Genomic DNA, 23,009 nt, shown 5'->3' with positions numbered 1-23,009 from the left:
AGACAAACAACCATTCACACTCACATTCATACCTATGGACAATTTGGAGTCGCCAATTAACCTAGCATGTTTTTGGAATGTGGAAGGAAACCGGAGAAAACCCACGCATGCACGGGGAGAACATGCAAACTCCACACAGAGATGGCCGAAGGTGGAATTGAACTTGAGTCTCCTAGCTGTGAGGCCTGCGTGCTAACCACTTGTCCACCATGTAGCCTATTTACATTTTACAGTATATCCTAAATGTTGGTAAAGCACATTCAAAGGAGTGAGGTGTGAAACTATTTCACTGATGGCTGCAAAATCCGGAAATGCAGGTCTTCAGGGTCCCCAAGCACCTGCCAGATGGCAGTAGTGAGGACAGGTGGCAGCAGGGGTGAGTCATGGCTCTCATATAATGGTACAGGACCTGCTGAGACAGCTAGACCTATAAGTGATTGTCAGAGACATCGAGGAACACCAACAATGTTTAACTTTTAATAATATCACTCATAGACACGCCTCCTTCACAGTATGCTACAGTAAACTGTCAACCAAAGTGACTACCATTTGCATTCTCAGATCATCCTCAGCAAATGTGCTACCCTTCCAATTGATATTTTTGAACTTAGCAAACACTACATACTAACAAAACAACCAACCACCTGTTGCCCAGAAACAATCATGGCTAGGGTTTATTTTCCACCTTCCTCTGACTTCACATATTGTTTGTTTGAAACAAACAAACTAAAGTCCAGTGATGTGAACACAAATATATTCTTGCAGGTAAAAATGTATTACCACAGGGAAGAAGAATGAGTGGTGGGTGGGGAAACAGCAGGGGAGAAGCAGAGAAAGGTGGAAAGGATGAGGTGGTGGAGATGGAGGAGAGTCACAATGGGATGGTGACAGTGATTGGAATGTCAACTGTATTTGGAAACTGAAATGAATCCCTGGAAATAAAGTGACTATGTGCCTACAGCTTGGTGGAAAATAGGGAAAAATGACCACAGAAACCTGTCATTAATTTATCGTGTACAGTTGTGACATTGTGGCAGATGCTACTAGTCATAAATGGGTGAAACATTTTCTCTTTCCTATACCAATGAATGGATTTATGCCTTGTTGCATATTTTACAGATTTATGAAATACAAGCAGCCCGTGTTAGTGAAGTTTTCTGCAATTAGAGGAGTTTTCTGCAACCAGAGCACTACCTGTTCCCTGTAAAGAACCCAAATAAACACTTAAATAACAGTTCCTTTATTTATTTACTCTTCCATGGTCATGGTAGGCAATTATTCCATTCTTGGTGGAGTCTACTGTCATTTCAACATTAGTAATAGTCAGCCACATTGGTGTCGTATTTAAATTGGCAAAAAAACAGCAGTTGCTCTGAAGCCAATCCCATTCCAAGTTGTTGTTTTTGTTAAAACTCGTGAGGCTTTAGACAAGCCGATCAGATTATAATACAATATGACAGAATACTTCATTATTTTCATTCATGAGGCTCCTGACTCCTCCATGACCGAGAATGCTTTACATTGATATTGTAAGTAAAGACAAACAACACCACTTTTCCGAATTCCCTGTCCAACCAGCCATTTTCTTTTCTTCCTGCCGTGTTCAGTTGAGTCTGCCTCAACTGACTGTACTGTAATTCACAAATAAATAAATTCGCAAAAGGTCTTGCTAAAACAGTTACAGAATGAGCTTAGAGGGACAAGAACGCTTGGTTTTGGGTGTGATTATCAGTTGAAGTCAACAATCTAAATACACACGTGGTGGGCGGAGTGTACATTTCCATGGGTCAGCAGTTTCAACATTATAAAATTTGTTTTTTAATCATATATATTTGAATGAAAAAATAAATACAATGGCACTCATTGAGCTTACCAAATAATACTCACATAACTTGGGTGTTCTTTTGCATGTGGAAGATGTAACTTGTGATTATGATTGTCACATGGTATTGTAGTTACTGTGAAACACTGTACTGCAAGTGCTGTACACTCATTTAAAATATATCAGGTAGTCTAGTCAAGTAAATTATGCTGTGGGCACATTTTTAGAACGCTTTTCTTATTTATTTATTTTCAATTCTTAATGTTGTGTATGATATTAATGCAAGGATCTGACATATCTTGAAATATTTACCTTACCAAATGGCAGTGACATGCTTTCAGGGGAAGTAGAGCCTCCGGACCAACAAACAAAAGAAAAACAAATAATGATAAACCATCATGATGGTAGGCTAGCCTTGCGTACTGAGTACATACTGTAGTCAGATCATGGTGCATGCCCGCTTGCATTTGTCAGCAAATCGCCAATAAACTTTGATTATACACCATGACTTTCTACAGCCTGTGTAATGTCTTTACTGTGGGTGTGATAATCCTTGCTTGGATTGCATAATAATATACAGTATGTGGAGGCACTGCAGAACTAAAGGGGTAAGGGCATGCATGAGCTGGAAGGTGCTATCCTTTACAGAGCTAGTCAAAGTGCCTCTACTGTATATGACAAGGGCACTAAGGGCTCATTTTAAGGACCTAGTAGTCACAGTACAAAAACAGTACAGTAGTCACAGATCCTCTATATGACGTCCTGCATATGATGCTCTATATATGAGAAGTGCTCTGCTATGTTTAGGAATCTGTTGAAAAAAAAGGTAGTCATACCCATGTTGGGGCTGCACGTGGTCGAGTGGTTAGCGGCAGACCTCACAGCTAAGAGACCTCGATTCGATCCCACCCTCGGCTTTCTCTGTGTGGAGTTTGCATGTTTGTGCATGCGTGGGTTTTCTCCGGGTACTCCGGTTTCCTCCCACATTCCAAAATCATGCTAGGTTAATTGGCGACTCCAAATTGTCCATAGGTATGAATGTGAGTGTGAATGGTTGTTTGTCTATATGTGCCCTGTGATTGGCTGGCGAACAGTCCAGGGTGTGCCCAGCACCCCCACGACCCTCGTGAGGATAAGCGGCAGAAAATGAATGAATGAATGAATGCCCATATTTTGGCTACTAGTTAAAAAAATACTAGCCACCAGGCTATGACACTCTCCATGGTGCTGAATCTGTAACAATCAACTGCAACAAAGTGCTGACTGTGTGACTATAAACAGGAAAGCAGCATGTTATTTCATTTTGAACATCATTATAAAACATTTAAATTAAGTAAACACTACTTATTCAAGGGTTCTCAATATACCCGTGGAAGCAAATGTCAATAACAGGTTAACCAGTGTATTGCGGCCAGATTTTGCACTATTTAAATTTTGGAGACTTACCTGTCAATAATGTCACACGTATCAATCTGCAAGTGGCTATATTTCCCCAGCAGTCTTTGCTGCAAATTGATGAAGTCCACAGGTCGCTCATCCAGGGTCAAGAGCCGCATACAACCCTGGAACGCTCTGAAGGGGTTCCTACACGTGTGATTACCACCCAGTGGAGGACAGCCTGAGGAACAACATGGGTGGAAACACAGTTAATATTTGACTTCCAATTCGTACTGTTCTCTATGACAGAATTCACATAAATGTTACAAACCACTGCATGCCCCATTGAAATTCTTATGTATAAGAATCCGTACATAGAATACACATTACAAATGTTTTAGGTGTGTTTGTGATTGTTTGCCCATTGGTTAGTTGGTTATAGCAGCTTACTTCCTGGTTCACACACAAGGTGCGGTTATCATTCCAGGGGTGGACCGCTCCTTTGCTGTCATAGTGACTCAAACTATAATGCTCTAATAGTGTAATTTTCAGACACAAACCAGAGTGTATGGCTAAATCCATGGTGTGATACCAGATTTAGATTGGACCCCGGACACAAAATCTGAATTATTACATTTAATATACTACATTAACTCAGGTAATATGGAAATAGAGGACAATAGAGATGCGTATCAGTGCAGTAACTAGAAGGAAAGGAAATGTATGAAAACCGTCTGACTAGCTTACAGTAATAATATAACATAAAGAGTAGAATTTTGCACTTATCCTGATCAAAGTGTAAGAGTGGCCTGCTGGCAGTATCACTGCAGACAGCCCTTCTTGAATCAAAAGAACGTAATATCTCCCTATTAAAGTGTTTCTATACTGGTATTGGTACTACTACACTGTAATTGTGCTTTCATTCACAAATACAGATGATGTCAAGTGTGATGCTTTGAGACAGTCAAAGAAACAAAATATTTTTTGTTTTATTTGGTTTATATTTACCCGGGTAAACATCTTATGTGCATCTATACATCTACCAGATATTAATTCACAAAGCTGAGGGTAGTCATCAGCCAAAGAGTCATTGCTATTCTGGCTACAGGCACTACATTACTCTAATTACAGTCAGGCCATTAGGTGCCGTTTGACAGCTCCCAGCAGAAAAGAAGCGAGAGATGATTCATCGTTTATTATCACTTTAAATTCATGCTGCTCAAAGAGAGTGGCGGCACGAGCTCCCTTGTGACCGTGATATTTGTGATAGTGCTGTTTTTATCATTTATGCAAATGAGATGGATTACCGTATCATTACGCTTCATGCTATATTCGTACAAAGCACCGTGTCTTGATTTTGATTGCTGAAAAGTCCACATAGATTACTTTGTGAAATGTGCAATGACTTAATGTTATTAAATCAAACACACAACTGAGCATGTGAAATGACCACTCCTTTTGTATGGGGTGTAGTACATCCTAATGTATAAAGATTATGAAATAAAAGATAAATAGTAAAAGCTGAAACATTGTTTTAGGGACAAGGAGATCGATAATATTAATTAATTCATTCATTCATTCATTTTCTACTGCTTATCCTCACAAGGGTCGCAGGGGTGCTGGAGCCTATCCCAGCTGTCTTCAGGCGATCACAGGGCACATATAGACAAACAACCATTCACACTCAAATTCATACCTATGGACAATTTGGAGTCGCCAATTAACCTAGCATGTTTTTGGAATGTGGGAGGAAACCGGAGTACCCGGAGAAAACTCATGCATGCACGGGGAGAACATGCAAACTCCACACAGAGCTGGCCGAGGGTGGGCTTGAACTCGGGTCTCCTCGCTGTGAGGTCTGCGCGCTAACCACACAACCGCCGTGCAGCCCCAGATCGATAACAATGAAAATGAATAGAAGTTACAGAAAATGGTAAATGTAACCCATAATTTCATCAGGTCTCACTATCTGCATTCTAGTGTTGACATTAAAAAGTGAAACAAATATAAACTCAGGTATTGTTGCAGACAATGAAAAAAAAACCTTGAAATGTAATTGTAGAAAAAAATTGCTGTGTTCATATTTTCTTACCGCCAAAGAATAATGGGCTATCAGGATGTGGGACGCCAGCATTGTTAGCAGTGGCTCCTTCATCTTTGTCCACCGTGATGCTCAGATGATCTTGTCCACAGCTGAGCTCCACTGAATGCCACTGACCATCATTCAGTCCTGAACCTGACAGTACATGCACCCATACACACAAATGCTTGAAAATATGACAATATGGCAATCCTCCATATAATTTCTGGAGATGCCTTTAATTATTTACATACAGGAAAAAAAGTAGAATACAATGTGACCAACCTGTCCTGAGCTCTAGGAGAGCCCTTCCAGTGTCATTGATCTGCAGACACAGTCTAGTTTTACTCAGATACAGCCAGAAGATTCTGTGCTGCTGCAGGTTAAAGGTGAGCAGTAGTCCCTCCTCGTTCCATGTCCGGAATTGTAAAGCAAGAATGACAAGCCCTGATGACCCCATCGTGTGTCCTGGCAACTGGAGGAAGCTTTGGGAGTCAGTGAATGTTACAGCCACTGAAACTGGCTCAGCACAAGAAAAAGTCACATTGCCCTGAAAAGGAAAGGATGGAAGAAAAAGAGACAAACAAAAAAATATTATTTATTTATCAGATATCAGTTTTATAGTAATGTAGTATGAAGTATTTGGGCAAAAGCCATCAACATTGAAGTCTCATATCAGGGTAACATTGGATTCTACAATTACAGAATGTACACAACTAAGATGATATCAGTGAACACAATACATTTTCAATTTGATAAGGTTGAAATGCAAGGTTTTGCAAGGGCCAATCACCAGTTTTAGCAACAATGCAAACAATGTTAACTTACCACCACAGTGACTTGGGGATTGCTGTGTTTAGCCACGTCTATTAGGTTGAGGTCATTGTAAGACAGGTTTTCCACACATCCGTGAAAGTTCTTGTTGTAGGGATTACGCCTGAGTGCTGAACTTTGGACAGCTCCTACACTCAACTGCACAACGAAAGCAATTCACAATTCACATGCATTTAGAGTTGTCTAATGTAACATCAAGGCAAATGTGTTTATTCAATCTGGCGGATGTGTGGTTAGCGCATAGGCCAAACAATTAGGAGACAAGAGTTCGATTCCACCCTCGCCCATCTCTGCGTGGAGTTTGCATGTTCTCACCGTGCATGAATGGGTTTTTTCCGAGTACTCCGGTTCCCACATTCCAAAAACATGCTAGTTTAATTGGTGCTCCAAATTGTCCATAGTTATGAATGTGAGTGTGAATGGTTGTTTGTCTATATGTGCCCTGTGATTGGCTGGCGACCAGTCCAGGGTGTACCCAGCACCCCCCGCGACCCTCATGAGGATAAGCAATGGAAAATGAATGAATGCATGTTTTATAAGGTTTCATTAGGCAAGGTGGGCCAATTCAATGCTGTTTTCCAAACAGATCTGTGAGCCGGATGAAACTGCAGCGTGTGCCAGATTTGGTCCCCAGGCCTAAGTTTGATTAATGTGAGATATAACCAAGTCAGGTTACACCAAGTCAGGTTACACCTCACTTTCTTTTTTTGTATTGTTGTTTTTTTTTGAGGAATGAGGGTAATGGAAAAAATGACACTAATCAGTTGGGAAAATATTCCAAGAATTTGGTGTACTCAGAGAAAAATAATAGCCTTTTCGGTTTTTGTTGATCATTGTTTGGCAATTTTCCCATTTGTGTGTGTTTTATTTTTGCTTATGTATAATTGTTGGATTATATTTTGTTCCTATACTAGTTCCTTTTTAATTCATGACTGGATATAGAATTTTTAATAAAAAAACATTTATAAATGATTGTACAATTATGTGCTTTCAAGCTCATTATGAGAGAACAGAACAAGATGAGCATTTGAAATAATAATGTACGTTGATGGTGTTGCAATATTGGTCTCACCCAGTGAATGTTCCAGTGACTGAGCTCTGCTGGTATGACAACTTGCTGTGTGTTTTTATCCACAGTGAGTGTGAAGTAGGTGCCAATCCGTTCCAGCTTTACATGGTGCCAGTGTTGGTCATCAAGTAGACTTCCCATTGTTACAAGGACATAACCACCAGGGGATGAGCTCAGACCTGCAGTATGGAAAAGAAAGGGGTGGAATAATAAAAGTACCCTCAAACGCTAGAACCACATTGCTGTAAGACAGATGGACCACTATGCTACCTAGTATGAAACCAATTATTATATTGTATTTTTGTCTTTAATCCTACCTCATCATGTCATTAAATATGACTTTTTGCTTATTTTGTAAAGATAAATAGCAAAGATTCCCAATCTAATCATTAAAAACAGTTTACAGCAACGATTGTTAGCAAGTTTTGCATAAGAAGTCATACCAGTTGAAGAATGACAACTGGAGTCAAACCAATGCATCAATACCACTGCCATGGGAGAAGTACCCGCAAACATCAGAGGGTCACACCAGCCCACCAACCCAGACCTGCAATTGAATGGAGGTTTGCCAACTACTGTGGAGAGGAAGCTGTGGCAAACAATCAATAACAACTTGAACTCGATCTTTACCACCCTTCACTTTATCACTTCTTGGAAGACTCTTGACAATATGCACCATCCCACCCCTGGCATTTTTAATAGTGAGGGAAGTCACCATCCAAGCCTCAGGATGTGTTTTTGGTGGGCAACGACTTTTCAGTGGAATCATGAGGTGACAAATTGCTTGAATTTTTGCTGAAGTCAATCACACAATGAAAAAAATATCAGGCAGTGAATCTAAAATTGACAGTCGTTTGGTGAAGTTTGACTTTTTAAGACATAAATCAATGAGGAGGTCATGAAATGACTATTCTCTGATAGGTTCCTTATTGGAGTTGACCACATTCCTAGTCTGTTAAAAGCAGTCTATTAAAAGCACTGGAAGCCTAAAAGAAAGGACCAGGAGCAACAATTGTGAAAGGGAATCAGTAGCAGGCTACGAGACATTGACAAAACTCAGCTGCCTGGAAAATTGTGGGACTGGTGTCTTTAATTTGGCCTTCTCTCTTGAGTGCTGTGACTGAGAGTCCTTCAGATGCCATTCTCAAAGGTGAAGATTGTGAAGCGAGATATCACAGGATATCAAAAGGTGGTTTGGAGTTTCACATAGACCATAGACCTCAATGGAGACTACGCCCTCAAATTGCCTATCAAGAGTCTTCCAGAAAAGGTCAAGTGTGCCAAGGCAAGATTACAAATAAAGTCTGATGGATAAAATACATCACCAGCAAACAGTATTAATGCTAGGAGTCCACTGGGCCAGTTGATGCCAGTTGGTGCCAATGCAATTTGCTGTGGCGCCTAGAGTCGCCAATAAAGTGCCTAGTGGCGTGCAGTGGCTCAAACTGCCTCTCGTGGTGCCCCGTAACAGCGGCAAAAATTGAGTTTGGTGGCAAGAAAATTTCAAAATGTTTAAACCAAACCAAATGTCGCAAACAATCCGCCTAATGGAAACCAGTGGAATGTAATGGTGGGCGCCAAGTTGCGCCAATGATGCGCCAATGATGCGCCAATGATGCGGCAATGATGCGGCAATGATGCACCAATGATGCGCCAATGATGCGGCAATGATGCGCCAATGATGCACCAATGATGCGCCAATGATGCGCCAACGATGCGCCAACAATGCGCCAACGATGCGCCAACGATGCGCCAATGATGCGCCAATGATGCACCAATGAGGCACCAATGATGCGCCAATGATGCGCCAACGATGCACCAACAATGCGCCAACGATGCGCCAATGATGCGCCAATGATGCGCCAATGATGCGCCAATGATGCACCAATGATGCGCCAATGATGCTAGGAGTCCACTGGGTGGGCACCAGTTGGTGCCAGTTTGCACCAAAGATTATGTGATTGGTTGCTTGCTGTGGTGCCGAATTAAAGGCAACATGGCAACATACCAAAAGAACATTAATTCGGCGCCACAGCGAGCCACTACGAGCCAATCATATAATCTATGGCGTGAACTGGCACCAACTGGCACCGGCCCAGTGCACTCCTAGCATATGTTAGGCACAGTAGACACAATGGGAGAGTGTGGGGAAAAGTGTGGGGACCACCTGAAAGGATTTGTGGGGCATGGAAGCATAGCGGATTAGCTTCTGCACCAGAGTCACATATGATGTCATTCCAACACTCGCTAATCTTCATCAGTGGTTTATGGAAGATGCAGGATCTGCCATCTGTTCCAAAGAAGCTTCTGACAGACAAATACCGACAGGGTATAGAGTCAGTTCCACAATAGGACACCCGGTGCCATAATCAAGTCCTTAACAGCCGTGCTTCCATCCTGGAATATAAGCGAGCAATTACTAACTCATTGCCACAGGCAGCAGTTAATCCCTTGGCCTTGTCCATGAGGGCTGCTGAAGCACAATATTGTGGCTGCAACATTCAAGTCTGCCGAGCTGAAATGGAGAGCAGAAGGTTCGTGGCAGCCCGTAGCATCAGGCTGCAAAGAGCTTTGAGAATTAAAGGCCAGGGTTTACGTCAAATGATCAAAGTAGAGTCAGAGGCAGTTGAAAAAAAGTAACCAGTGGATGAAAAAGCAAGTCTCTTTTTTTTTAGCCCCAGGTTGAGAGGGTGATTTGGGGGACCGCAGGGACTTGATCAGCCCTCGGGGGCCTTACTCGGTTAAGGGTTTGTAGATGTATAGCTGAAACACCCAGTGAGAACTGGGGAGTACTACAGAAGACGTGTACCCTAGCTGTGTCAACGTTGTCACATGCATTCTCCACTACATCCTCACACCTAAAAGGATGTGTGACATGTCGTCCTATGTTCCTGAAACATGTACATTCAGGTGAAGACTAAAAGCTATGTAATACTACGGTACTCCTTGAATATTCTCCACTATTTTTCCATGAAACACTTGGACAGGACACACTCAGTGGCTTACTGTGTATTTGATGATGTGGGATACAGCGTCCCATGACAGCCCACAATTGATCAGAATTGGGAAGCAGTGAAGAACATAATAGCAAACTGACATTTTAATGAATGCAAAGCAGGAAACAAATGAGATGGTTTTGGAGAGAGGATGTACATCTTAATGAGCTTGTCAATTTATCCCAACTTCTTGGCAGATTGAGGCAATTTTACTGACGGGTGTTGTCACGTCTGGGATTACGCATTGTGGCTCGACCCCAAGGATGCGGAGAGCAGGACCAAATGTGCAGGTAAAAGACTCTTTTGATAATAATGGCTGTGATGCAGTGACAAGAATCAAACACAAGGCGCAAACAAACAAAAATGCTTCCACAACCCAAGAACAGTGCACCTGAACTCGGGGAGTGATTCAAACTAGGAATAGTTGCGAGTGTGCAACCAAAAACAAAGTGAGACAGGAAGAGATTACAAAATAAGAGTATACAAACAGGAACTGAGGCATGGAAACAATAATTTAAACAGATCGTTACAGGTGTGTTTGTGATGGTACATGCTTCCACCTTCCATGCCATGGGTTCAATTCCCGGCCAGGTATGCGGTACGAATAGTGAAATTAAGCCAAAAACGGTCATGCAATTGGCTTGCTGTAAATTAGTGGAGACTGAAATGTTTATAGTGGTGGCCAAGGAGATCATTACTCACGGAGAGGTGAAAATAAGATACCTGGTACCTGAATTGTCTAGATGGCCAGTGGGGTGGCCGGAGAGCAGAGCAGTCTACCGAGGACATGATTCTAATGCATACTTTTTGGATTCTGCTCACCATCGAGGGCAGCCAAAACCATACAGGGCATAATAAAGAAGTGGAATCTAAATAAATCGAATCTATTTTAACTATAGACTCCTTTGTTTACATGCCCACCTCATGCTTTTGAAGTCAAAGTCAACACTTGCAGTTCATGCAAGACACGGTTTTATTGACAGCTCCTCCAGAGAATTCGTAGCTCTTTTCGAACTTTCCACGGAGAGTTGTGTGCTGCAGTGAAATGTGTCCAAATCCAACGGTGGTTAGGCTAAGCTAATGTTCTGCACCACAGAGCCACATTTGTCAAAAGTGCCCACAGCCATGGGTGTGCATGGAGAGTGACCAAGCACCCCTGGCCACCCCTGCCACTACGTGACAGCATGTATGTAAAACCATAAAACCTTGTTGGATGTTTTTGTAGGCGGCATAGGTCTGTCACATTACATAGAGTAAGCTGTCTCTTTCTATCTGTTTTTATATCTTTAGAACGCACAGAAATGTCTCACATAACAATAGTGGATAGGTGCCATACTTGACTTTAATACTTAATCTCATGATGTGACATGCTTGTGTATTTAAGAAGACCTCAGAGAATAAATATGAGTAGACTCTGAAAAGCTCATATATGCTGCTACGAATATAATAGATATCTATTATTTCGCTCCTCTCTCACTGTTGAGCCAACGGAAAACAGTGGCTCTGGATGGATGCTGTGAGTTATTGAGCTAAATTACACTGTCTGCTGACTGCAAACTCATGGGAAAGGGAAGGGAAGGCATGTGGTATACAGTAGAGTGATGGTAGGGGACCTGCACAAAAAAGCATGCTGTTAATAATGGTAAATAATACCCTTAAAAAATGAGCAGGGCAGATCTGGGGCAACATGAGAAAGGTTGGTAAATAAGTCATACTAATAATAGTAATGCAAAAAAAAAAGCTGAGAAATGGGGCCAAGTAGTTGCCAGGCAGGTAAGAAAACAGCAGAATACTAGAAAACAAGATGCAGTGACACTGATGTGATTGAGGTGGACAACTTTTATGACCTTGGTTCTATATCTTTGTAACTAAATGTAACTTTATTCAAGTTAATGATAGCAAAACTGAGAAACAGATTTGGTCATGCAGGACATATATCGCTCAAAGTCAGTCAGTCAAACTGATGGTGGATTAGATCTTACAGGAGCGGAATGACAATAGTCAAAGCCACCTGGGAATTAAAACTCCACCGACTCTGAACTCATCACTTTTGATTATCTTTTGTCCAAGTGCAGAGGGGGATTTCTCAGAGGGAATACTGAATGACCAGAATCATATTCAGGGTTTGGCAGGGTTGTACATCTCGTTGCAATGGATGATTTGATACACATCTAGATACACGGTTCAAAAACCACATATATACGTATTTAAAAAAAAACCCAGAATAATATCCGCGTCATATCGACTTGGAACCAACTTCCGCCTCCCCTAATTCAGCTACAAGCTTTCGATTGAGCTTTTCAATTTTTTGACGTTACGTCCACTTCCGGTGGTCACAGGAAGTCGATGTCCCAAATGAAAGCTCCTGACCACTTAGGCGGGGGTAGGACTTGGTTTCATCTTCATAGGACATACGTATGTATGTTCTCAAGTAATTTTGATATGATAGCAGCTAGCAAACCCTCCGTCACCCCTATACCCTAACCCTCTAACCCTAACATTATACTCCCTAGCATGCAGTAAGGCACAAAGTAAAAGACAACAACATTTTATGAGATCTATATAAAATATATCAATAAAAAAACAGAAGTCCAATCAAAGTATAATAAATAGTGCAGAGCAACTCAAATAATCCCTTAGCATGCGCATTACAGTTGAGCAATGTGTTGTAAACCAAGATAATAGTAGTGTGATGGTGACTGTAGGGGTGCTATTTCATATATACGGGTCTCTAATAATGGTAAAAACTGTATTTAGAGTCCTAACCATATTTTCTATGCTTAATTTAATTTATTATTTCATGAACTTTGCATTATTCATAATAAATAATATGTTCATATACAGCAGAATCGATGGATGCAGCAGATTTATCATTCAGGTCACTTCCATCTGTCGTCCTTGTGATGTAACAGAGGCAAAACGGCGGCTGTGTGAAAGGGAATTGAGACACCCGAGACCCACTTCTCCCACCCTGTTGTGTTGAAAGCAATTGTGGGAGCCTGATACGCATTGTATGTCACAAAAGATGCCGTCGCCATTATCTAATTATCTGTTTGAGGGAAGCTGTGTCGCTGTGTGACCACACACACAGACACAGCAATATCCTGCATCACCGGGTTTCATTGTGAAAGTCACAGACAAATACATGCCAGCTGTACTGTTATATATCTGATGCGCCAATTTTGCAGAATCTGTATGAAAGAGGCTAAACGTGATCCCAATAGTGCATCTGTACTGATCACATTAAGTTGGTATACAGTAGTGATTATTATTAGGCAAGTTGGTTTGTGAGGATTCATTTTGTTTATTAACAACAAAGCTCTTGGAAAAACCAAAATGTTAATAAACCCAAAACCTGAATATTTAAGAAAGTAAAAGTCACATCTTGCAATTTAGTTTCATTTTCTCGCTTCAGGTTGGAGGTCATGGTTCACCAGTAGCACTGGTTTTTAGCTACTAATTTGCATTCCTGATGGCATTTCTTGTTCCATGTGCTGATGTTACCAAACCATTTGCATCTTGAGCTACTTTAGATGAGGAGTTTTTTCTCTTTCCGAATGACTTTTCCGAAAACAATGGTATACATGGAAAGGAATATTCCAATCTCTTGTCTACATGTGCCACTATAATCAAACAGAATAGTCAATGGGGCAGTAAAGCGTAAACATCATCAAGTTTTTCTTTCACTTGTTGGAATAACTCTATAGCGAGTTTTTCGTTCGTCCATTCTTGAAATTTAGTTTGGATCAAAAACAAACTTTCCGCAGCAGTCCAGTGCCAATTGCTCACCTCCACTTTTAAAACTGAAGAACATCTCGAACTGCGTGTTACGTCATATCTGAACATGTACTGAAAGAACGCACCTGGGATAAATTTAAACAAGAATATATAAAATTTACTCTTGCTGATATTTTATAATTAAACTCGGGACATGTTTTATATAGATATATATTTTCTTTTTAAAGAAAAAATGGACTTGAATAAAGTATAGAAGGGTTTAGATTCTGTTCCACAGATGGCGGTAATGCACACTGAAAGCTGCTCGCCAACCGCCAATAAACAACAGAAGAAGAAAAACACAACAAAGAAGAACGCACCCTGACAACTTTCCATTTGAGCGGGTACAATTGGATTGGGGAAAGGAATATTCCACCCCTGGGAATCCGATTATATGTTTATTTGGACTGGCACCATTATTTCGGAATGAGGTGTATACAAAGGTTAAATTCTTTCGGCTTGAGCAAATAAACCGAATGCAATTAGAATATTTGGGTCCATGTATACGTGGCTTTGGTGTTCCTCTTTCTCTCTATTTTGAGTTTGAAATAGGTTGTGTCTGATTATTTGTCCAAATAACATATTTTTCTTTTCCAAAATGTCCGTCAAAAGCTTTTTTCTGTTAATTTGCCATTGTTCATACTTCCTTGTTGGTTTTTCAGGATGTTTTTAGGGTATTCATTAATAAACTTGAAATATGTAACCCTGGATTGTAACACCAGTCCTTACCAGGACCCACCTTTATCCTGCTGAAATACGATTTAAAAATTCAGAGTCTGATCCAGCCACGGGTCCTTTCTTTTGGTCTTCAAGAGTCATCTTATTGCACCAGTCTGTTCAGATATTTCTTGGCACAGTCTTGATGTTTCGATTGTCTTGTCTAGCGGTGGTTTTGTGGTCAAAGTACTCACTTGCCTAACTATGTGTTGCAACAGTACTCAACACACACACACACGCTGCAGGGTCTCCGCAAGTCTGTATAGGAGGAGCCCATAGAAGTGAAAATGCTGCCCACTGTGCACCACAGAATCTGTCCTTCCATGTTGCAGCATCCATCATACATTAAAAGAGAGCACACACATAGGGGATGTATCAAAGTGAGGGAAACAAGAAAGTGGCACTGTACAAAAGTAAAGAAGTGAAGGAATATGCCATATAGTGCTATATACAGTGTGCATTTTTGAGAGTCTACACATTCTATATGACCACATTACACAGACAACAAAGACAAGCAACCTATTCATGTAGAATGAAAGATGACTATACCTTGTTGGTGAAAGAGCAGCAGCTTGCCATTTTCTAATGCCAGAGTGAGGCTGTGATCTCCTTTTCCCTCAGCATGGAACACCATCCCAGAATTCCTTAGGGTTTTCAGATTCAGAGAAATGGCCATTGGGCTCGGTCTGGCGTTCAGCCTGTATAGTATACTGCTGCTGCCATCAAAGTTGGCAACATCAGAAGCTACAAGAATAAAGAGGTGAAACAAAGAGCAACATGAATGTAATATTTGTATCTTTGGCCACAGAAAAACATCATAGAATCATTTCTTACAGGATTTTTAGACTTCTAGAAATTAAGCACTATCCTGATTAAATGACCATCTCCTGTATACTACTCTAAATACGTTAAGTTAAAACACATTTTGGAGTCAGAAGCACAATTAAAAAGATAGTTCGGATTTTGTGATATGAAGTTATATGACATCCATCAGCAGTGTCTCCAAATTCCAGTTCCGGTTGGATTTCGGTGATGAAGAACATAGTTCCAGATAGTCGCCAGGATTTCACATGTAAATAGTTTGGCTTCTCAAAACAATATGCATTCAAAAGAATAATACATTTGCAACACAATATGCCTACTTGTGTTTGTAACACAAGAATGGAATTATTATGAGCAATGAGGGGTTTATTTTCCAGCATACTTAAATGTTGCAAATTGTACATCCAAATTAAGATTTATGAAGTGAGAAGAATATCCCACTTATATCCCACGTGTGTTTTTTCTTTATTTTTCTTTATAAAGAAAAGTTTTTATGATGTTCCGAGTGTCATTCCCAGGATGAACGGAAGAGATAAATGTGTTAATTGGAGATATTTATAGTATATGGTTTTGGAATTGTACTGCTGTTGATGTGTTCAAATCTGAATGACGAGTGTCAGATTCTGTGTGACTGTGTGGGGGCGCTGCACTGTGCCTCCGTCTGCCGTCATAACAGAGAGGTGTGCTTGCTCTGGTGCACATGCATTAATTACACTAAAAAATGTTGATGTAATTAATGGTAATGGTAATGGTTTTATTTCAGTTGAACATGCATCAGATTACAATTGAATGCATCACATAATCAGTTCACAGTTCCACATGTCCAAAAGGAGTAGGAAGAAGCAAAGCTTATTAAATCCTACCCCTCCATCTGGTACTTTTATAATCAGTAACTGTTACTATGTTCATTTCCTGCCTTTCTGATATAATTAAATATTTGTTTACATTTTTTGTCACATACCGAAGTACGAGGTAATATGACCATAACAATGACATAATGGGTACCATAGTAAGTGTCAATATAGTGATATATATAGCACATCATGACTGGTTCAAGACTCTTCATCCTTGTATTTAGCAAACATCAACTGCTTGTATTGTTTCTTGAATTGGCTCATCGTTGTGCATTGGATAAGGGTCTTACTCAATCCATTCCATAGTTTGATTCCACATACTGAAATAATTCAAATGTAGTTCTTCCCTGAGATCATATTTCTCCTCTCTTGTAGAAAAGTATTGGATGACATTTTGCAGGTAAGTGGATTTTTTTTTTAGCCTTATGCATTATTTAAGCTGTTTGAAGATTAACTAGAAATATTTAGAAATAAGGAGTTAGTACGTTCCCTATAGGTGGCATTATGAATTATCCTTATGACTTTTTTTTGCAGTACATTTAGCGAGTGAAGATTGCTTTTATAGTTATTACCCCATATTTCCACACAATAAGGGGGTAACTAGTGGGTAACTAATGTGTAACTAATTAAATAAATTAGTTACCACATTATTTTGGACAGCCCTTATATATATATATATATAGTATGCACACACACATTTGTGTACTAAGTATGAGTCTTTAGCTCAAGACAGCAAACGCTTATTATGTTATCTGAACAATGCATACTTTAAGCGTATTAAACATCAGAGAAAAGGTACCATAGTGACATCCGTATATTTCTAGCCTAAGTCCAATCCTTCCAGTTGGGTTCCAGGCCACAGGGATGAGACGTAGAAAGCGGGCAACCACTGGGTGATCAAGTTTATACTGGACCACAGTGTCTGCATTAGAGTTACCTGGAAGAGCCTGGAGAAACATACATTTTCATTTAATCATTACACATTTCCAAAATGGCTCATCAGTATATATTCATATTTTAGTCCAAATAAATGTGGGATCATACACATCACATGGCAGAGCAGTATTGCCTTGACAGGTCAATTAAGGGTGATGTCACCCATTGTTCTGTGAAACGATTATGCCATAATTTGAAAGCGGCACTCTGGTTCTCAACTCAAGCATTCGTAAGTGCTGAGTCTGCATTACTTGAACCCCCGAAATGAAGCACAGAGAGATGCGTACATTTGGAGTACGATTACTAACATTTAAATCAGCCCTGGTGCCACAGCGATATCACGTTTTAGTAGGCATCCATATCCATTAGCAGTGCATATGTTAAAGATAATGACTTTGGTTTGTGCACTTTGTTATTCAAGTGATAATGACCTCCGATATCACAACCACTGCCTTTTGAGATTGTGAAACTATGACTGTGACTCCGGCTGACATTAAAAAGCTACTGTAGGCCACAAAGAATAATACTCTGGGGAAAACTTCTGTTATGCATAACACAATTATTCAAGTACATGACCTTTGCTTCAGTTTGCCTTCTCCTCTTGAGAATTTGGGTGTTGATGACGTGTACTCTTATGTCTGGTGACTGAAATTGGCTTATCTGAGAGTAACTAATTGTCATCTCAGCATTCTGAAGAGCTTATCCATCTGGGCAGTGGAGCATTAAGTTCACAAAATGTCTCTGAGCAGCATCACATTTAGTTTCTCTGCATTTTGTACGGAAATATGAGCTCCCTCTGACAAGCTTTCAGAAACACAGGTTGAGAATGAATGCGGGAAGAAAAGCCTGAGGAAGAATCACATTCACTCGTCTCATGTGGACCATCTTCTTGTGCGCTGGATTATTGACTCTTGGACCAACAAATCACAGTTCATCATGATAGGGAGCTGTAAGTCCTCAACACAGACCATCAGCCCAGGCGCTCCACAGGGCATGTTGTTTTCACCACTCCTTTTCAATCTCTATACCACTGATTTTAATTACAATTCGGATACATATGTCCTATGCAGAGATTCTCAAACTGAGAAAGGGAAAGTATCACAGCCTGGTGAAGGACTTTATCAGAGATGGTTGATGGTTCTTCACATTCCATTAGCATCGATGGTAATGAGATGAATTGTTTTGAAAATATAGATAATATATAACAAAGGTCATCACAGAATGCACTATTTTTGAGGAGACTTGATGCTTTTAATGATTGCTCGAAGCTTTTATATGTGTTTTAAAAGTCCATAGTGTCCAATGTGCTGTTTCATGCAGCACTCTGTTGGAGGTGTAAGTGCAAAAAAAAAAAAAAAAAAAAAAAAAAACACAGACACAGGGGCGTCTCTGTGGTCGGGATGAGCCTGGAGTCTGGACAGGACACTAAATCATGATCAATTCAGAAGAACACCAGTCACCCACTGAAAACTGTTTTTTGTTTTTTTTTCCTCACCAGACGAGCTCTCTCAGTGACATATTCCTCCCATTGGCCTGTTCAACTCAGAGGTTTAAAAACTCTTTTGTCTTGTGTGCAATCTGGCTCTGCAATGCTGCTACTTCTGGAAATGGAACAAGACGCTGTTCCACTACAAACTAACATCACCATGTACTTTACTTTAGTGTAATAATATTGCTGTTTCTTATTAATAGCGGTGGTAATATACTGTGTATGTATTGGATTTCTATTATTTCTTTTTAAATGACTCTGTTTGTGTATTAATGCTTTGTTAATGTATTTTATGTGATGCTGTGTGGATGTTTATGCACAACAGACTACCTGGTAATTTCCTTCGGGATTAATAAAGTCCTACCTAACCTAACAATGAGAAAATAGTCCAATGAAAGTCAGGATGTTTAGAACCCTCTTTAACAGTCTTCCCAACCAGTGGTGATGCTTATTTGCAATGAATTGTGCCCATATGCATGCAAAATTAAGTTAATTAGAGAAGAAATGTCTGTCTCCAAAGCCCATTTAATGTCAGTTGAAGGAAAAGAGTGAGACAAACTGCCTTTAAATAAGTAAAATATCACGGCAAGGACATGGCATTTAACCACACAATATAAATTACAAATTTGGCAGGCGGTTAAACTCCCAAAGCAGAACAACAAACCACACACCGAGTGATGTAAAAATACTGATGAGAAATTGGGGAACAAATTACATCAACAAGACACAGTTTGGTAGAACGGACAAAGAGGCGGGGAGCTGATTGGCTCACACGGACGGGAGATATCGAGACAAGGTGATACTAATGAAGTATCAGCCAATCAATCACAACATTGGGCACACCTGCTTGGTCCAATCACATCCAATACAAAAGTTGTACAAACATAAAATTGTGAATTTTAATCTGCAAAAGAATGGAAATATAGTTGGTTTGTAGATACCCTAGTTGGGTACAGTCTCGTTAATTCTTCACCTTTATAAAAATGCCACTTTCTCGCAACTTTGGTATCAGCACATAAAGCAGAAGCACGTCGCAAATGAAACCACCATTTGTCTTCTGCACACACAAAGCAATCTTGTTGGCGGTAGACTCTGTGGACCAACAACTGAATAACATACAGGTAGGATTGACAATAAAGAACAATAAAGCTCATTTTTAACTGGCACTGTTAGACAGATATCAATTTAATATGTTGCAGTGGCGTCAACAGCACTGCATTATATGTTTCTAATACTTTGCCACTCTCAAGTGTGATGTGGATAAACTATGATATATTGAAAGTTGTTTTTGTTTAGAAGATGGTGGTGACATCTAATTGTTCATGTTCCCACACTATGTTCAAGTATTGTTAGACTTTTTTATTCACGTCTGCCCATTTGATCGTCAGATGATTTGATTTTAATTTTTTATTCTTTTTTTATTCTTTGTATTTTCACCTTTTGTGGTTTATAGTGTAGTACAGTCATCTCTCGCCTAACCATAGTTCGAATTTTATGGCTTCACCCTATCATGGTTTTTCAAACATACTATTTATTAATTAATAATATGCATTCATTCATTTTCTACCGCTTTTTCCTCACAAGGGTCGCGGGGGTGCTGGAGCCTATCCCAGCTGTCTTGGGGCGAGAGGCTGGGTACACCCTGGACTGGTCGCCAGCCAATCACAGGGCACATATAGACAAACCATTCACATTCACCGGAGTACCCGGAGAAAACCCACACATGCACGGGGAGAACATGCAAACTCCACATACAGATGGCCGAGGGTGGAATTGAACCCTGGTTTCCTAGCTGTGAGGTCTGCGCGCTAACCACTTGGCCGCCGTACCACGTAAAAAGCATATTTTGGCAAATTGCATGATTTTTTTCAAATTATTAAGCATTTTGAAGCATAAAAATGGTGACATGAACTAACTCAAATGCAAATACAAGACAGAAGATGCATACTAATTGTGAATGTAGTAGCCTACATCGGCCACTTGGTGTTGCTGTAATGCCCGGTGAGAGAAGCACCAGACTTGATCAACAGGCATTTATTGCACGTTTAAAATATCTCACAACAAGCACAATAATAATAATAATAATCATAACGCAGGCTAATTTTGTGGCCATAACCCACAACAAAGCTAAAACTCAACTCTGAATCCAGTGAACCTGTAGTGCTCCCTGCATCCTCCTATCCAGTTCTAAGCACTCTTTGTAGTTCTTGAACAATGCAGAAGCCAAACTCTAGTTGGATATATAAGGAACGACGTCAATTTTGCACGTGGCATTATGCATCACTCTATTTACATGCACACATATTGGGAAAAAAATGAAGAAAGTTATCATCATCCAGACTTCAGAGACCTTATGATGGAAAGGGGGTTCTTCAACTCGAAAGGTTCATTTCCACAATATTGGTTGAATCGGTGATTGTCATTTCTTCTACACATATAAGCCAGATCACGCTTTAAAAATCTGAACTGTAATGTGGCAAACCAAACCGAGCATAAAAACGTATGTTATGGTGATATACACTTACCCCAAAACTGTCTTCTTGACGATGCTGTCTCCAGTTGTGTCCTGTGTCACTAAACATCAACAGGTAGGAAGTCAGCCAATCTGAGCTGCCATAACGTCCCTGCGTGGCAGCAGCTGTGATTTGGGTCCTCGCCCCCAGGTCCACCTCCAGCCACTGGTATCTGTCTGATACGAGAGGAGACCAACCTCCAGCTCCTGTAAAGAGGGAGGAGTGGCACATCACTTCATAAAATACTGCCTGTCAGAGAGTAAGGGGCGTTTAGAGGTCGGTGGGTAGTCAAATTACTATAGTGAAAAAAGTGAAGTGAAGTTTTTGTTTGTTTACCGAAAGACCTTCTTCTACACCAGGGGTCTCAAACTCAATTTACTTGGGGGCAACTGGAGCTAGGGTCTGGGTGAGACTGGGCCGCATCAGGTTTTCCAAAATAAAAAACAACGCATTTATTAAAAACAAAAAAATTTAAAAAACTTCACTTTGGTTCCAATTTTCTACAAGAAAAGCTCTGATAAAACATTCCACTGTTCTGAAATATCTTACTTTTTATTTTTCTACACAAAATAAGATGAAAAATAAATAAACAAATCAAGAATAAAGAAAATCAATCAATCAGTAATAAATAAATATAATAATAATAATAATAAAATGGCAAATAATAAAACCTTAAGAAACCACATATAGTTGGTGGGTAGACAAATTATTTTTTTCAGATTAAAATGAACAAAGCATTATTAGAGCCCTGTAGACATGACAAAACACGACTATAGTCACATTTATACTCTTTTTATTTACAACATATTGCGCAACTGCAGGGTCTTGAGACACATGCTAACTCGCTAAACTAGAGAGCTAGCGACCTAATCGGTAGCCTTCAAGTTATTTCCTTTCAACTTAAATAGCCAAAAACTTACCACTTCCACACGGATAGAGAGGATAACTACTAACAGTTATTTAACCTTTAACATGAACATTAATCAAACGTAATATTTTTTTCTGGGTACATGATACCATACAGCATCCATATCAAACTTGCGCGGACCGCACTAACATTAAACTTTCATATCAAGGCGGGGGCCTCAAACTAGTGTCCTGCGGGCCACATTTGGCCCGCGGGCCGCGTGTTTGAGACCCCTGTTCTACACTGACCTGCAAAAATGACTAAAACAGGCCTCCTCAGGCATCTCATATGTTTGCACATGATGTCTGGCAAATTTTAATAGGATAATAGTCTTATAGGCCAGTGACACAAGTGACATATAGACCGTTGCCTAGGCAAATTCCTCTGGAAAGAGTACCGGTCGGAAAAGAAAGTAAGACAAACACAGACACTGAATAATACTTTCATAAAAAAATTGATTGAGCATATTAGTTAGAAAATACATAGCGGGAAGAAAAAGAAGCAGCAATAAGATGGATCTTGATCCTCTGCACACACGACACTCAATTGGCTCAGGCTCAGGTTCAGTCTGTGTGCTTTTTGCAGATAAGAAAGTACATGCCCAGAACAGCGGCTATTGCTCACGTTATTTTATTCCACACTACAATGGAGGAGTTGCTAAAACGCCATCATCAAACTGGATTATTTCTGGTTATATTCCCATAAGCTAAATTCTCCTTTGAGAGAATGGCTTTGGTGTAATGCATGCAGGTCTTAATAGGTTTTCTTGAAGTCTTATTTTGTGTTTGTGCTTATGTCTGTTGAATCCATACAACA

The 23,009-nt window shown here is 40.1% G+C and overlaps 1 protein-coding gene across 3 annotated transcripts in view; it reads right to left on the bottom strand.

The window, feature by feature from the left end:
• LOC131129359 (contactin-associated protein-like 4) overlaps positions 1–23,009 on the bottom strand; it is a 61,176-nt gene that overhangs the window by 21,390 nt on the left and 16,777 nt on the right. For 2 of the 3 annotated variants that reach the window (XM_058072831.2, XM_058072832.2), the window contains exons 3-10: positions 21,299–21,492; positions 17,148–17,295; positions 15,222–15,416; positions 7,186–7,361; positions 6,108–6,251; positions 5,565–5,829; positions 5,292–5,435; positions 3,269–3,440 (exon numbers count right to left, since the gene is read on the bottom strand). In XM_058072831.2, the coding sequence (XP_057928814.2) occupies positions 3,269–3,440; positions 5,292–5,435; positions 5,565–5,829; positions 6,108–6,251; positions 7,186–7,361; positions 15,222–15,416; positions 17,148–17,295; positions 21,299–21,492 (1,438 nt within the window). The remainder of the gene's footprint in view (positions 1–3,268; positions 3,441–5,291; positions 5,436–5,564; positions 5,830–6,107; positions 6,252–7,185; positions 7,362–15,221; positions 15,417–17,147; positions 17,296–21,298; positions 21,493–23,009) is intronic. The other variant, XM_078790005.1, reaches the window with a different exon arrangement.

Source organism: Doryrhamphus excisus, linkage group LG4 (genome assembly GCF_037039965.1).
Source record: "Doryrhamphus excisus strain RoL-2023G ecotype Guam linkage group LG4, RoL_Dexc_Guam_v1.1, whole genome shotgun sequence".
NCBI classification, from domain to species: domain Eukaryota; kingdom Metazoa; phylum Chordata; class Actinopteri; order Syngnathiformes; family Syngnathidae; genus Doryrhamphus; species Doryrhamphus excisus.
This window is presented reverse-complemented; position numbering and strand designations above follow the sequence as displayed.